This window comes from Mchenga conophoros, linkage group LG8 (genome assembly GCF_057382185.1).
Source record: "Mchenga conophoros isolate Kocher_MC1m ecotype Shallow Benthic linkage group LG8, M_conophoros_male_GT1.1, whole genome shotgun sequence".
Classification (NCBI taxonomy): domain Eukaryota; kingdom Metazoa; phylum Chordata; class Actinopteri; order Cichliformes; family Cichlidae; genus Mchenga; species Mchenga conophoros.
In genome coordinates this window covers 29,601,662-29,618,048 of record NC_140533.1, presented here as the reverse complement: position 1 = coordinate 29,618,048, position 16,387 = coordinate 29,601,662, and the positions used below count along the sequence as shown (strand labels likewise).

At 45.3% G+C, this 16,387-nt stretch overlaps 1 protein-coding gene and 1 long non-coding RNA gene across 5 annotated transcripts in view; one reads left to right on the top strand and one right to left on the bottom strand.

The window, feature by feature from the left end:
* The window catches only part of grid1b (glutamate receptor, ionotropic, delta 1b), a 618,013-nt gene that overhangs the window by 39,205 nt on the left and 562,421 nt on the right, over nt 1–16,387 (bottom strand). For all 3 annotated transcript variants that reach the window (XM_085285493.1, XM_085285494.1, XM_085285495.1), the window contains one exon: nt 77–178. In XM_085285493.1, the coding sequence (XP_085141619.1) occupies nt 77–178 (102 nt within the window). The remainder of the gene's footprint in view (nt 1–76; nt 179–16,387) is intronic.
* LOC146569165 (uncharacterized) overlaps nt 1–16,387 on the top strand; it is a 94,624-nt gene that overhangs the window by 50,187 nt on the left and 28,050 nt on the right. The window lies entirely within an intron of this gene.

Below are 16,387 nucleotides of genomic sequence, written 5' to 3'. Positions count from 1 at the left end.
TTTCTGGTCAGCTTGTGCTCTCCTTTCTTACAGGAAGATGGATCGACTGATTGTGTCCACGATAGCGTCCACTTACCAGCAACGTGACCACTTTGACCGTGACTCCCTGCATGCCGTTCTCTATCCGGCTCTCCTTCAGGCTGCCGTTCAGGCCGTGAACCGAGTCCCACGTGGCGAGCTGCAGGGCAACAGGAGACAGACTGTAAACAAACAATGTACAGTGGAGACATCAGCCGCAGCACACTGAGATGCGATCGGTTCGTGTGTCCGCGTGCGAGCAGCCCTCCCGGGGAACAAAGCGCGGTGGAATCATGCTGCCCGGCTCACAGGCTGCAATTTTACCATTTACTCCTCGGCCTCATCAGGTTTCAGAGCGCGCCGCTGCGAATCAGACGGAGACAATGAGGCCAAAAAATGTATTAAATTAATCAAAATAAGAGCCTGCCAGAAAACCACTCCGGTGTGGCTTCATTGTGCACATTTCCAGCCACACACAAAACCAACCTGACCTAATTAGGTCCACAGCCCCCCTAAAAACCTCCCGCCAGCTCCAGCAGCGCTCTCAGAGGCCCAAACAGCCTCTCAGAGAGCATCACGAGTTCATCGAGCACACTCACACATCACGGCTCACTTAAATGAAGTCCTCTTACAGATTCTCCCCTTTGAAGCTTAACAATGAAAATGAAGTGCGTTAATACGAGCATCCCATAATAGCTTCAATGTAATTCTCTATGCCTGCATAAAGTAATCTAATTACAGCAACCCCTTCTTTTGAGTAAATTTAAAAAATATAAAAAAAACACAAACATCTCTGTGAAGGACTCGCTCTGACTTCTGGGGACAGATTTTCAGAGCAGACCGAGGATCGAGAACCTCCCTCAGTCAGAGCAGGCGCGTTTTTCACTTTGATTTTTAGCTCTTTGCCATTAGAGCCTCCCCGTCCATTTAGCTCTCTGCGTTCGTCCGTGCCTTTTTCAGTTGTTTCAGTCACCATGGAAACACACAAACAGACAAAAGCAGCCTTGTGTTGTCCTTCCTGTGCAGGGAGGCGGTGTGTGAGTTTCTGTTTGTTATTGAAGACACACACACACAGATTTATCGATCAGGTGGGATGGTGGAGGCTGAAGGTTTGATTCTCTTCCACTTCAGTTTGCACACGCTGAGCAGTTTTGCTTCTTGTGAAGGAAACAGAGCTTCACTGCAGCTCCGTGATGAGTGCACGCTCATTGTGTTGCACAATTACACAAATCAGTTCACGAGCAGCTTCATGCAGGATCATAATAAATGGGGAAAGAAATCTATGGAAGGAAAAAACAGGTCAGTGCTTAGAAGCCGGAGCGATGAGCCGTGCAGTGTCTAATGTTAGACGGTGGTTAACGTTAGCATGCTCGCTAACCTCTGACAGGACGTTTTAATTAGCGTTGTTGAGCTAAACACGCGGCGCGGTTTGTCATGCGTGGAGCTGTAAACATCCAGCCGGGGTCGCACGGTGACACGCTGCCAACACGACACGAGCGCCTGCAACCAACCGCTTTGCTAATGATGGTGCTGCAGTCACATGTAACGAGCAGCTGAAAGCTGCACGGCTGCTGCATCGTCTTTGGAAAGCAGGAAAAATATCATTAAAAATCAGATATGTAGGTGCTGTTCTCATCCTCTGTATTCAGCATTCACTTTGGACACAGTTTGTTAAAGCATTACTGAAAGACAGCAATGAGACAAAGTCAGTCTGCTATCAGTCTGCAACCGAATGAGTCAACCTGGCAGGCATCTGTCTGGAATACAGGTATCACATCCAGCATCCAGCCAGGACCTCACAGATCTGAACCAGAAGTTCAAAAATCTGCAAATAGTGACGTAAAAGCTGCAGGACAGCAGTTTAACTCAGAATACAGCCAGCTGAGCCCTCCACTGCAAAGAGACGTGATCCATATGTAAACTGACCGGGATTTTATGCTACGTCTTAACCACAAACCTTTTTCCAAACCCAGCGACGTGACCTGCGGCGTAGCTTTGCTCACGATTACAGAAACGTAACGGCACGTCAGGTCAATGCGGCCCAAGACTGTTGTGATTGGTCTGTTTGGTACTTAGTGTAAGTAACACAACTTACTTACACTGACACAGGTTACATGGTGGGCTGTACAAAGTCACCGAAGTCTAAATCAGGCCCGACTGACTGCAACACGCTGGCGATCAGTCTGACTGCCTGACCCTGATGGTTGGAGACAGGTTACCAGGTGACCAGAACATAAAATAGTCATCGCTGACTTCCTGTTGCAAGTGTTTGCATTCATTCTGACCAAAACACTGACTTCTTAGATGTTGTGTTAGTTACAGCCATGCCGAACTTTCTGCTTTAATCCTGTCTCGCAGTGCTCTCCTTGTTTGGCTCCAGCCTCGAGTGGACATTAGTGGATCTGCAGTTCTGGTTGCTTCTCAGGCCTTGGAAAAATCCAGCTTTTGATGGTTGGATTTAGCTTTGCACACCAAAAACTGATAAGTGGTACCAGGCGTCAGACACAGCTGGTGTTTATAGTTTAAACAGAGAAATAGGACAGACATGAGGAAGGAGTCTGTCAAGTCTAATAATCTGTGTCACACAACATCACGTTAGTCTCAAAGGGCTTCACAGCCTGTACGATGCCCACTCCGTGCTCACGCCCTGCAAACAAACACGGCGTCTACACGAGTTCAGGATGAGATGAACAGAATGAGCGAGGCGGCGAGCGAGGCGGCGAGCGAGGCGAGGCTGATGGGGAAGCGGAGAGAACGAGGCTAAATGGAGATGAGAGGAAGGAGGCGGAGAAGGAAGGAAGGAGGGAGCACTTGTTTAATAATCATGAAGCTATTCTGAGCAGCGCTGTCCTTTAGATGATCTCAGACCCTCGTTTTTCTTTATGTGTGTGACACAGTGGGGTGGTCTTCATTAACTCGCAGACACACAGAAATAATCTCCACAGTTTGAAGCACCAGCTCCGCTTCAAGTCTTTTCTTATTTGAACTGTTGGACCATCGCAGCGGGCGCTGAAATCGACCAGAAGAGAAGAAGAAGAATATGACCCCCCCCCCTCCCAGCAGCGATGAAGTGCTTTTTGTTCCCTCTGGGTCGTCAGTGACAGTAAGACACAGCAGAGCCGGTGGGACGTCTGCTGCCTGCAGGCCAGAATGGGACATCGCCGTCCCTGTCGCATTATTAAGTGTGTTTGCAGCACAAACTCGTGAACAGATTCGGCGGCTGTGGTTGAAATAAGTCCACGATTCACGTTTGGTGCTTCCTTTAATGTCCTACAAATGCAATACTTCAGGCTTTGCAGGCTCTTAGATGGCATTAAATGTTAATGCTACAATGGAAAGTGTGATTTTCTTTTAAAGGCGGTGTCGTGTAGCCTGCACGCATTTTACAATCCTTCATTTAACTTTCCCGCTTCGCTTGAGTAAACACATAGCCAACACACAATTATATTTAATGCCTCGCAAATCAAAACTGATATGAAGACATGCACCAGAAGTTTAAAGAAAAAGCAGAGTGAGGATGATTTCCCCTGGAAGCTAAACACGCACAGCTGTGCTCTCTGCTGGGATTTGGGTTTGGAGAAAGTGCATCACGTGCTGTAAATCAGAGGGAAGTCGGGTGTGAAAGGGAAGACATGACTGGATAGAAGAGAAGGCGCTACGGCAACGGTAAGAGCGCGTGATGCCACATCATCAAGGGAGGAGTGGCATGCTGGGAAAACTGAAGGGTCTTGAGATGGCAGATGGCTTTATGAGCTGCTGTGTCTCTCAACAGGCCAGCTAACTGAGCCAAAGGAAGCTAACAACACGGGAAGAAACAAATATTAGTTACATAGTTACAAAAGCTAGTTTCAAACTTTCAGACAGGAGCGCGACGTCTTTGTGAGGATTTAACGCAGCACTGATGTGGGAGAGCAGGCACAGCAACACAGCCCAAGCATCTCATTACAGCCCAGCTGTAGTTCGGCTCGCTCCCCGGCAGCACTGGTCTCTGTAAACGGGGCACTGCAGCACACCGTTGTTCAGGACTGACACAAAGCTGCTGCTAAATGCTAATGTGATAGATGACCTGCAGGACGGAGAACAAGCCTGAGCCACACAGCCCGAAGGAGAAGGAGCCTACTTTTTGTTCTGAGCTCGAGATCTCTGTTAACTGCTGCTGGAAGATCAAAAGAGACAAAACACTTTATGCTAATCAGTGCTGTGAAGGAGCTATGTTTGAGTAAGAGGCAACAGTGACGGAAACCAAGCACGAACGACAGCAGCTGTAACAGTGACACAGTCCTGGCTGAAGGGGGGTTGCCAAGTGGTTTGCAGAGGCTGCAGTAACTGTATGGATGCCTAAACAGCTCAAATTGCTTAAGTTGCATGAGCTATACTTAAGGTTTTTCAAAAGGCTACGTAGAAGGCTAATCAGTGAGTCATCAGTCAGCTGGCACCCAGGTCAGCTGACCTGCTGGGGTTACTGGCTGAGGACGACTTTACGTCCCAGCAGAACAAATGCTGAAAAATGTTTCTTTTATCTGCTTTTAATTATCGATAGAAAAGAAAATGGTCTTTTTTCTGGCTATCAACACTTTTTACTGCACTTGAACAAAACTAAACTTTGAAGAAATAACGAAGGCAGTTTGTTCTGCACCAAAGAGGCCCAGCTGCACATCACCGTGAACACACCACCTATAATTCCTGACAATTATTAGATTATTAATAGCAGAAATAGATTTTCCAAAATGCCAGACAGTCCCAGGCGAACGGCCTGTCTTTCTAACTGCAGCTCGTTCTGCTGACTTACGGCAGCCACGTTGCTCTGCGCTGTGAGGGGAGCCGGTAATGAGAGCACGAGGACACAACAAAAATATGAGGCGTGCTCCGAGAACGTGTCGAGGGACGGTTGGTGTTTCAGAACAGCTTCAGCTCAGAGCACAACCATATCTGACGCTTCTTTTATTCAATTAATTCATATTTATGTCCCCTGGATTTCTTGAAAACAAACTGATGATTCAAACTAATACCCACAAACCTAGCTGCACTGTGTGCAGAGTACAGGGATTATATACTGTAAGGATGGACTCAAGCATTAATAACGGACCTGATGTTATTTATCTTTCTGCAATGACAATAAAACAAACGAGTTGGTAAAGGTTACATTAAATGTCGAGACACACAAATAGAGCAATGCTGCTGAGCATAAACCTTTTCAGGTGTTAAACTCACAGCATAGCTCACACTTTGTGTGCTTTTCTACCATTTGTACATCTGCTAACACTTGGCTAAAGACACATCATCCCTCCATATATCTGACGAACACCAACAATCTCAGTCTAAAAGGCCAAACCTCGGCTTTTCAGGAAGGTGGCGCCACCCACTGGTTTGTGACATCCAGGCCTCAAAGTGTAACAACGTTACGGTTTTACGAGCCAAAGAATTAGGCTAATCAGCTGATGCCAAATGGTTCAAGCGTTCTGTGGAAACGTACCCAAGCACACCCCAACCCGGTGACGTACATTTCATCATGGATGTGATGGTAAATGGACTGATTCTTATACAGCGCTTTTCTACTCTCACGGAGTACTCAAAGCTCTATACAACATGCCTCATTCACCCAATTCTCACAAGCACTTTATCTACACTTAGTGCTTTCTAACGACATTCATACACATTCACACTCCGATGGATGCATCGGAGAGCAAGTTGGGGTTAGTATCTTGCCCAAGGATACTTGACATGCAGACTGGAGGAGCCAGGGATCGAACCACCGACCTTCCGATCAGTAGGTGACCTCCTGAGCTACAGCCACCCGTGATGCACGTGCCCCGGTGGCCACAGCAGAGTATAAGCTCGGCTTTAGATGCGAAGCTACACCCATGAATCAAATAAACGGAGAATTTCACTGAGCAAAACTGGAGGTCAGACTTCCTAGACGGTCCTTTCGCACCATTAAGCGCACAGCAGATGTATTAGCAAATTTCCCACGTGTGGGACTAATAAAGGTTATCTTATCTTATCTTATCTTATCTTATCTTATCTTATTTGTCCAATAATTGCATTAAAACTGCTGTAAAAAGCTCCGGCAGCACCAAAGAGGTCTTTTAAGGTTCATCCACTCACTGTTTTGCCCACATACAGAGTAAAAAAGAGGGACTTTCATTAAAACTGCTTGATTCTGACCGAGCATGAAGTGATGAACCGGCTGCTTTTCATTCAGCTGCAGTGTCTGCAGCCTTTCATGCGTCCTGCCATGAAATGATTAGGTTGTGAAACTCGACCTTCATCTAATTCTTCAAAACTCTGAATGTGAACATGTTTCCAAAGGAAACTTCATTACTTGAATTCATTCTTCTTTTCTTTATATCCCGGGCTGTCAGCGTAGTGAACCGACCTCAGCAGTAATTCGGTGATTACATAATGAATGTATGAATCTTCACCAGGTGCAGCTTTACCACATATTATTTTATTTCCACCTACTCTCCTTTAAATAACGATAAATGTGAGCAATGGGGATCTTTGGGAGGTGAAGCTGGGTCTCGGATGGATAATGGACATCTGGGGAAATTAGAGGCCAGGTCAACATTTTCTCTGTCGTGGTGCGACTTGAGCCATCCCTAAGCAGTTTCTCTGCATCGTCCAGGGGGTTTCACCACCACGAGGAGGCATACTCTCGGTCTTCAATCATGTTTACCCCGGCGTCCAAGTAACGTGCACATGGAGACGAGGCCACAAGCTGCACACTGCCACTGATGGGCCGAACGCTAAATAATGAGAAGAAGGCTCCTGAAAGCTGCGTCATTGTTCTGCAGTGGTTGGATTCTGCTGGCGAGCCAGTGTTTGGACTCGACTCGGTGACTTTTCAGTCTCTAGCGAGGAGGTTTCAATTTAAAACAGACTATCTGATGAAGTGAGGCTTAAATCAAATCCCTGTCAATTCAGGAATCCTCAGAAACGCTCCACACAGTGTTCACTTCACATCCGCCTTCTGTCTTAACGTCGTGCTCTCCTCCCCGTGGAGGTCAACGTGGCGGATAAATCTCTCCCTCACTCGCAGCGCCGGCGCTCATGCATTATTCCCGTCCTCTCGGCTTCTTTCCTTTTCCTCAAATGTCAGGCCTCTCCCCCTCCTGTCATCTGAAAGGCTGCACTGGCTGTATTTCTGTAGCTCACTCCCCCGTGGACAGCGGAGTGAAATGCCAGCGTTTGCTACCATTTCTCACCCCCCACCCCCTCTTTTTTTTTACTTCCACACCTTCACCTCCTCCACATCCCTTTTCTGATTAAAGATTTAAATGGACTTTTATAGGGTGAGATTTACAGCACTGGGCCCATCTTCCCTCGGCTGTCACTGCAGTTATACATGTCCCAGAGATCCCCCGTCAGTCACGCCGTGTGGGCGGCTACTGTAACGTCTTCTTATTTCTGTAATTAAGTGTGGGCTCCTTGTTTGTTTATCTGCAGTAAATCATCTTTCTCGGTCGACCCAGCGGCACTTTGCCGAGCACGTACGGCCAGGATAATCAAAGGAGCCCCGCCTCTTCATTTAAGCCCAATAAGAACCGAGCGAGCTCTCTGATATCCAGAAAAGTGTCTGCGGTCATGTTTGCTACGGTTACAGGCACCACAGAAAAGCTTATCGGCTGGACTCTTTGTGCCCGGAACTTTCTGCAAACATGGACAAAGATGAAGCGATCTCCAGCTGTGCTGTGTTCACTGTCTGTGCATGTGTTTGTCATCATCAGTGTTGGTCAAGTTACTTGAAAAAAGTAATCAGTAACTAATTACAGATTAGCTCCCCCAAAAAGTAATCCCGTTACTTTACTGATTACTTATTTTCAAAAGTAATTAATTACTTAGTTACTTAGTTACTTTTTAAAAACACGATTTACAACCTGAATAGGTGATAAAGTGATAGATCTTTCAGCCCAATTCTACTTTTTCTGCATAATCCATCATATAAATGTAATCAGATGGAAAAGTCTCTTTTTAAAACTTGTTTTATTAGTTTTAATCTTTTAACTTTATGCATCAAGCAAAAATGTAATTATCTGCAACATTCTCTGACTGGAAGAAATTAGTTTAACATTTAAACCTATTTTCTGCACATTCCAGCTCATAAAATAAAATATTTTGTGTGTTTACACTCAGTCTTTCAAATAGATGCAAGTAAAACACAGCAGAAAATAAATAAAGTCAAAGACTCAGCGGTCCTGTTGCTCTATTTTCACCTGTAAAGCAGGAGTGGGGTAGGCGGAGGTTTACCCTGGTGCAGGTGTGCCGCGGTCAGTGGAAGAATCCGCGAGTGTCTCTGTGAGTTTCCCATTACGTCGTAGCTACTCGGTGCTTGTTGGAAGTTTAGGGTTTTTTCGCTGTAAAAAGAAGTTTTCTTCCCACGCACAGCGGACACTAATGTTTTTGTCACTTTTTATGGAATCAAACTCAAAGTAAGGTCAGTACTTCCACGCTTTAAACGCTGCACGCTCATACTCTCTCTGCACTCGATATATGATCCATTGTTGATCTGCACACAGCTGTTGTCACGAACGTCGCACTCGCTTACGTCACTGTCGTGAGACATTCTCGCAAAAAATCACGGTTTTAGTAACGCAGTAACGCAGCGTTCCTACGGGAAAGTAACGGTAATCTAATTACCGTTTTTGCAATAGTAATCCCTTACTTTACTCGTTACTTGAAAAAAGTAATCGGTTTACAGTAACGCGCCATCTCTGGTCATCATGGTAAAAGTTAGGCACGTGTTGATCCTGTCGGTCTGACACTGACTAAAAACGTGTCCTGTTTCATATAATTTTATGTGGAGCTCATTGCACCACTTTAACACCACCACGCTGGTTTTAGGCTCGAGGCAGTGACGCACTGTCACTGAACTCAAATTATCATCAATAAACTTCACTCTGAAAGTGAAGCACTTGAACACAAAGCACGTATGATGTTCCACTAATGGGAGACAGTGTGCAGTAATACCCACACAGCGCGCACACGTGAAGTGCGAAGGCAAAAGCTGGATGAGGAGATTTTGCTGAAGTAAACAGATTTTCTCCAAGGACAGACAAACACAGTAATGTCAGGTCCACACACACGCACACACACACACACACACACACACACACACACACACACACACACACACACACACACGCTGAGCAGGATTTCTACTCCACACTCTTCTCAGGAGACTCTCTGATGCATTTTACTGTTATGAAACCGCTTTGATTTTTCTAATCTACACAAAGTTACGCTCTCCGGGGCCTTTTCAAAGGAAACAGTGATACGAATGGTAATTAGTGCACACGTGTGTGTATTTGCCAGCTTTTGATTTCTACCTTTTTTGTTCATCTAAAGGACGGTTGGTGGGTGGCGGATAATTAGCGCTGCTGCAGGGACTCCGCAGAGCCGCGCTTCATATTCAACCTTCACTGGATTACGAACATTCGGAAAATCCTGTTTTCTGCCGTGTGAAGTCGTCTTAGCTGACACTGATGGCTTCACCACAGAATACGTTACGTAGCTGATTTAAATAAATAATGGAGGCCGTCAGAGAAAGAGCCGAAGGTCCCACCGTGACCTCTGGTCCAAAGCGAGAAGTCTCAACCGCTCAACAACTGCTAACGTCAAACTTTCCCCAATTTAACATTTTTGCTGAACTTTTCGTCCATTTTTTCCTAATGTTTCTGATCGAGTTCACCAAATGAAGCCAGACATGCAAAATAATAACAGCACGAGCAGTTTTTATTCTCAGGGCATCAAACATGAGTTTCATAAATGCTCAGTGTGTCCTTTAGCAATGGCGCCATAACACACCAGATTTATAACACTGAGATGACTCAGTATTGTCATAACACTTCCAAACTGTCACATATGGATGCAAATGGATTTCCAAATGTTACTGTTGCAACGGAGCATCATGTAACCCAAACCTTTCCAAAAATCCAGCCGAGCAGTTTTTACAGCCAGCGAGAGTAAAGAGGGGAACGCAACTGATCGCTGATTGGAAAACCAAGTTCCTACATGGGACAGTGATGGGCATGGTGACACTAAGGAGACCGAGCAGGGACGGTAACTGAAGCGACAGAGACGACTGAGGGATTCCACAGATGTGAGTTATGCCTAAAACCTCCAGACTGGTAGCAGCACCGAGTGTTTTCTCAGCTGAAAGGGGAGTTTAACAGAATCCAACAGAGCGCTTTGGAGACTGGATCGAACACAGGCACCTGAACATTAATTTAACTCAGACCCAGAATCAGGATTCAGGGATGGATGAATGGGGGACGATTTTGAATATGTCAGTCAGGGCTGTGCGATAGGACCAAAATCTCACGTCCCGATATAAGACATCTATCGTCCGATAACGATATAAATCACAAAAATGTAACATTTTCTGTAAATTCTGAAAATCTCGGGCAGCTCGACTTGCATGAAGTGTTTCCAGCTGTGCGTCATGTAGCTGGAGTTTTAACGATGCATGAAACGACACATTTTTAGACATAAGTTGTAACGGCGCCGTTTTCTTTGAGTATTTATCACACGGCGTGCTGCGGGGAAAAGCCTGTTCTAACGTTTGAGTCTAAGCTTTATTTTTTAGCACCTGGTTTTTTGCTTCTCATCCGTAAATAATCTGCATCTTTCACGTGATTCAGTTTATTTTGAAAAGTCTCAACAGGATCTTGAGCTTTATTGTGAAAGGTTTATGTGGAAAATAAACAAGCGGACACGCGATGCTGTCACCGTCGTTGGTGCTAACGACAACCCATAAAAACAGGCGCTTGTGCGTCCGTAGTGTGGTTATATTAAATATAAGAGAAAGAGAACTTTAAGAAATGAATATAGCCACTACAGTGACATCAAAACATGAAAACATATCGCCTTAAACAGTTTATTTTGTGACACCACGAAACAAACGATAGCATAAAATGAAACGACAGACGTTTTTATATCGTCATCCGATATATATCGTTATATCGAACAGCCCTACCGTCAGCGATGCCGGCTTTTGACAGACATGCTGTGCAGCGAGCTAACTTAATCAGCCTGACAGTATTGACTGAGGGGCCATTGAGCAAGAACAGCTCAATGGGAATTATGGCAAGCAGAGAAGGAGCAGCTGGACTTGTCGAACCCAAAGGTGTAAAGGGTAGTCGAGGGCTTAGAGAAGCTCGGAGCCCAATATGGCCGCAGGTGGAGCAGAGGCTTGTTGACAATGAAGTGCAGAGGGTAAATTTGCTGGATACCAACAGAGCACCCTCTGTACTGGATAAGCATCCAGGTCTCGCCTTTGCTCTCGATAAACTGTGCATAAAATGTCAGTAAATGCCAAAGGCAACCTCAAACTCACTGATGGACACATGTCTGCACAGGGATGGATCAGATGATTGGAGAACAACTGCTAGGCTAACGTTGAGATCTTTACATGTACGTCAGTTTAATGTTGGAGAGACTTTGTGCACAGCTAGCTGACCCAAGCGAAGCAGGGATAGTGCAGTGGGGAAGTGGGAGATCTGGATGACAGGGTACACTGTGGTGAGGATGTGGAGGCTGGCGGTCCGGGGAGAACAGCCCCCTGAGTGAGAGTCAGAGATCTGAATCAGGTGCTATTTGTAATCTCGGGGGCTAACGGGGGAGGACGAAGAGAACCTCCGCTGTATGGACCGCTTTACCTTTACTAATACTGGAGTCGGTTCCAGCAGACTTCCTGGTTCTTCCACATCAATCAGCGATGCTCTTTGATGGAGCAGCGAGAGCAGGAATGGAGGCTTGTTGAGAAAGTTTAACTAAGAGTACACAGGACCTCGTTCAGCTAGCATGTTTCACAGGTGAGGAGTCAGATGACTTCCTGATCGTGGCTGGAGAGGACAGCAGCGTCGAGCATGTCGCTAGCAGAATCAGACATGGTTTAAAAGGCGAGGGAAGCACAAAAAATGAGGATATCATTGCCCGAAAGAGTCGGAGAGCCAAAATGGCAGAAGAGCACTGAGATTAAAGGGATGCAGAACAGAATCTGATTGGCTCATAGAGGCAGGAAGGACAATAACTACACTAAAGCAATGATGTCAGCACTGAGTGTGACTGCGTGAGAAATCAGAAGTCATGTAAAGAATAGAGCACGACCTCAAAAACCATTAAAATCAGGTAATAGCGCTCAGAGCGCACAATCTCACTTTCTTCTTCCTGCCTCTGAAATCGACCCGTGCAGCTTCAGCTGCCCACAAATAGAAGCAATGAGCTCATCCTGTCTTTGTGAGGGTTGGTGGTATCAGGAGACTCTGTGGGAGAGATTCTGTTTTTAAGCTTCGTGCTAAAGATCTGTTGCAAAAGGTGAAAAATAGCACGTAGCTTGAAGATGGCGCTTTGCACAGGTAGAACGCAGATGACTTTAATCGTCTGCAGATACAGAAAAGGAAGATGCATGAAACATTTATCAAAGACAAAATAAGCACAAACACAGTGCAGTGAAATGATGTGCATGTCTTTTACTTCCACCCGCTCTGCAGCTGATGCTGGGCTAACACTGCTAGCTGTTCCACATCGTTGCTGACACTGGTAACAGCACGTTTCTATAAGCTCTACATAAACCATGCGCTGCACTGAGGTCCAGTATCAGATAAAATAAATACAGATTTCTTTGAGCTGCAGATCACACAGCGACACCAGTGGAGTGCAGAATAAAACATATGGAGCTGGAAGAAAGAATAGCTCCTGTTTTACAGAATTACAAGTCTGATCTGACATTTTCTCGCTGCTTTCAGAAGTCTTCAGTACTCTTACCCTTAATCTAATTCATTTAGTCGAATTTTCGGTGCTTTTGTTGCATTTTGCAGGTCATTTCAACACAAAAATGTCATCGCTTTCAAAATGGACACATTTAGGCAGCTCGTCGGTCTCGGACTGCAGAATTGAAGCCTTTTGATTTCTGCCTGCATTTCTTTATACCGGGTCCCATCTGAAATCCAAACATTACATCTGCTTTTCATCATTCTGTTTCATTACAGCTTTTTCCTTTTCAGCCCTTCCATTATCAGCTCCCCTAATTTGGTGTCTCTCTATGGGATGTCCAAGATCTCGGCGGTCATTCATCACTGCCCACGCCTTTAATAGAAAAGAAAAAACTCCATCTTAGTGGCTTTGAAAAAATAAGAAATAAAAAGGGAGTGAAATATCTATCTTCTCCTATGTATTATTCATAAAAATTAGGAAGCTTCGAGTTTTCAAAGGCACAAATTGTTGTTAACGACTCCAAATTACCTCAGGGATTAGAAATTAGTGCCGTCTGAGGCTCATTTTCGTTCTCCGACATTTCTAATGGATTCATTTCAGAAGGGCCGGTAACAATGTGGTCCCCATTATGGACAAATGGGTGGGTAATTTCTATCCTGCACAAAATAACTGCAAACCTCTTTAGCGTTTCTGTGAGAGAGCAGAGGCAGAGAAGAGCAAACAACAACAAAGACACGACACAGGAAACAGGGAAATGATCAACAAGAATGTATAGATGATTATGAGTCATGCTTGAACACAGCAGCATGTGTGAAAGGACAATGAAACCATATCATGCTGAGGCTGGTGGGCCTGAGTCTGAATCTCGTTTAGAAACAGCTGCTTTATGCTGTTTGAACAATTATAGTAACAAACATGTTTCTGGGTAAACTGTTGATTGAAACAATAATACAAAAAACAGACAAAACCCCCAAAATCACATGACATCATATCAATAGTCCTATGACCAAGCACTTGGTGATGGTGGCAATGAAAAACCTCCGTCAGAATCAGGCTCAGGGAGGGGCGGGGCCATCTGCCCCGAATGGTTGGGGTGAGAGAAGGAAGACGGGATGAAGACATGCAGTGGGAGAGAGACAGAGGTTCATAATAATAAACCATTGAATCCAGAGAGGTGTATAAACACATAGTGACTAAAGAAGAAACACCCAGTGCATCATGGGAATCCCCCGGCAGCCTACGTCTATTGCAGCATAACTAAGGGAGGATTCAGGGTCACCTGGTCCAGCCCTAACTATATGCTTTAGCAAAGAGGAAAGCTTGAATCTTGAAAGTAGAGATAGTGTCTGTCTCCTGAATCCAAGCTGGAAGCTGGTTCCACAGAAGACTAAAGGCCAGGAGAGAAGCCGGTATAGGAGAAATACGCTCTCTGGATGACAGGATATTTCTAACTTTAGAGATGTTGCACAAATGGAAGAAAGCAGTCTTACATATTTGTTTAATATGTGCGTTGAAGGACATGTCCTGGTCAAACATGACTCCAAGGTTCCTCACAGCGTTACTGGAGGCCAAGGTAATGCCATCCAGAGTAAGAATCTGCTTAGATACCATATTTCTAAGATTTTCAGGGCCGAGTACAATAACCTCAGTTTGATCTGAATTAAGAAGCAGAAAGTTAGCGGCCATCCAGGTCTTTATGTCTTTAAGACATTCCTGCAGTTTAACTCATTGGTGTGTGTTATCTGGCTTCATGGACAGATAGAGCTGGGTGTCATCAGCATAGCAGTGTAAATGTATGCTATGTCTTCTAATGATGCTGCCTAAGGGAAGCATGTATAATGTAAACAGAACTGGACTTATGTGAACAAATGGGAGTCTGAAACAAATTAATGACGAAGCCGCTGGCGTGGCTCATTTATGCACACGGTTTCTTTGAGTGGGGGAGCTGAATGCACTGTGTGCAAACATGCAAGCATGTTTCTTCTGAGTTTCATATGTTTTTATATGTTTTAGAAAGTCTATACAGTGTTGGGGGAAGTCATTGTCGCTGATCAGCTTAATACTAAAACATTTTACTTTGCAACGAGGCAAAACGGTCTTTTTTTAGTAAAAAAGTAGTTTTGATGTTCATCACTTAGAAAGAATTTTCTTTGTTGCCTGATTGTCACAGCTTGAAAGAACGAGTAAAAACAAAAAAACTAAATTAACTGGGATTAGAATAAGAGTTAGGGTGGTCACGGATGACCTCTCAGACTCCGAGTTCACTTAGAGTCAAACAAAGCACCTCTGGTTCTCTGTTAGTTCATTAATTAATGGCGTCTGGTGGCGTTGGGGTCATCGGTGGGGGATAACTTTAAAATGATGCAATGCATTCATTTAAACTGAAATGAAACTGCATCAAACGACATAAACGACATCGTTCAGCAGCACTAGACTGCATGTGACAGTAAGAAACTGAACCAATTAACAGTCATTTAGTCGTAACTGAATAGTCCTTAATGCTCCTCGTTTTGCTCCACGACCCCGTAGAACTCCGGGCAGGGCCGCTGACAGTCCTCACACCCTACTTTGATAACCACTGCAGCTAAATCGGGCCCCTATTAGAAGCTGAAGAGATTATCTGTCTGCTGTAGTCATCCCAGCTGTCCAGTGTCTGATTAAAAACTGCGACTCGCAGACACTCCCTCCGAGGATTGTGGGCGAGAGCATAATGTCTTCCGACACACGTTCAGTCGCTGCTGCCCATCGAAGGCGACGGAAAGAATACCAGCGTTTTTTTCTCCCCCCGTCTTTCATGGGAGGGCGATTTACTGGCAACAAATTGCTGGGAAGACACATCAAAAGTCAATGAGATGAGAAAAGTGAGGACGGATAGATGGGATAACACGCGGGGGAGGTCTGAAGGCGGCGAGTGCTGCGGCACAAGTTGGAGGGGAAAGAGGGCAATAACATTTCAATCTCTATCAGTCCTGATCTGGAGGAGGGAGAGGGGAGTGGTGCGTTTCATCTGCGGGGAAAATTTGCTTTGAGAAATGGCCCTGGGAGAGAGAGAGGAGAGGCATGGACAGCACAGAAAGATGGAGATGGAGATTGGGATAACACCAACACTGTGGGGGGGAAATGAATTGAGTGCGAGTCGCTCTTATCGCACCTCCAGCCAGGAAAAAAACATCTACCTGCACGTCGGAAACTCCGGAAAACTTTCCTGTGTGTGATCAGCCTCATCTTTATCCCCCCAAACACATTTAGACTGCCTAAAGAAATGAGATGTGAGATAAACAGCGCCGTCCTCTGTCTGCGCTCCCGGCTCGGTTAAATCCTCCCGAATCGGACAGATCAGACAAACGGGGGGGACGCGATTACTGATGAGAGACTGGGGAGGGACGGTCTCACTTTCAGCTTGTAATTAATTTTGTTTGCAAAGCAGATGCCAGCTTCGTTCTGCTCGGACGTAAAACAGGAACCACACGAACCGCCGGCACCAGCAGCCTCGCTGTTAGCAGCCAGTAAGACGGTGATGTGCCGAAAAGGGAATTCTGATGTTTCCATGTGCAAACAGACTGTAGTGAGCAGGATTTATGAAGCACATTTATCCCACAGTATCATCAATCCAGTCTTTTTGGTCCCTGTTTGTAGAACTGTCAGGTTATATTTG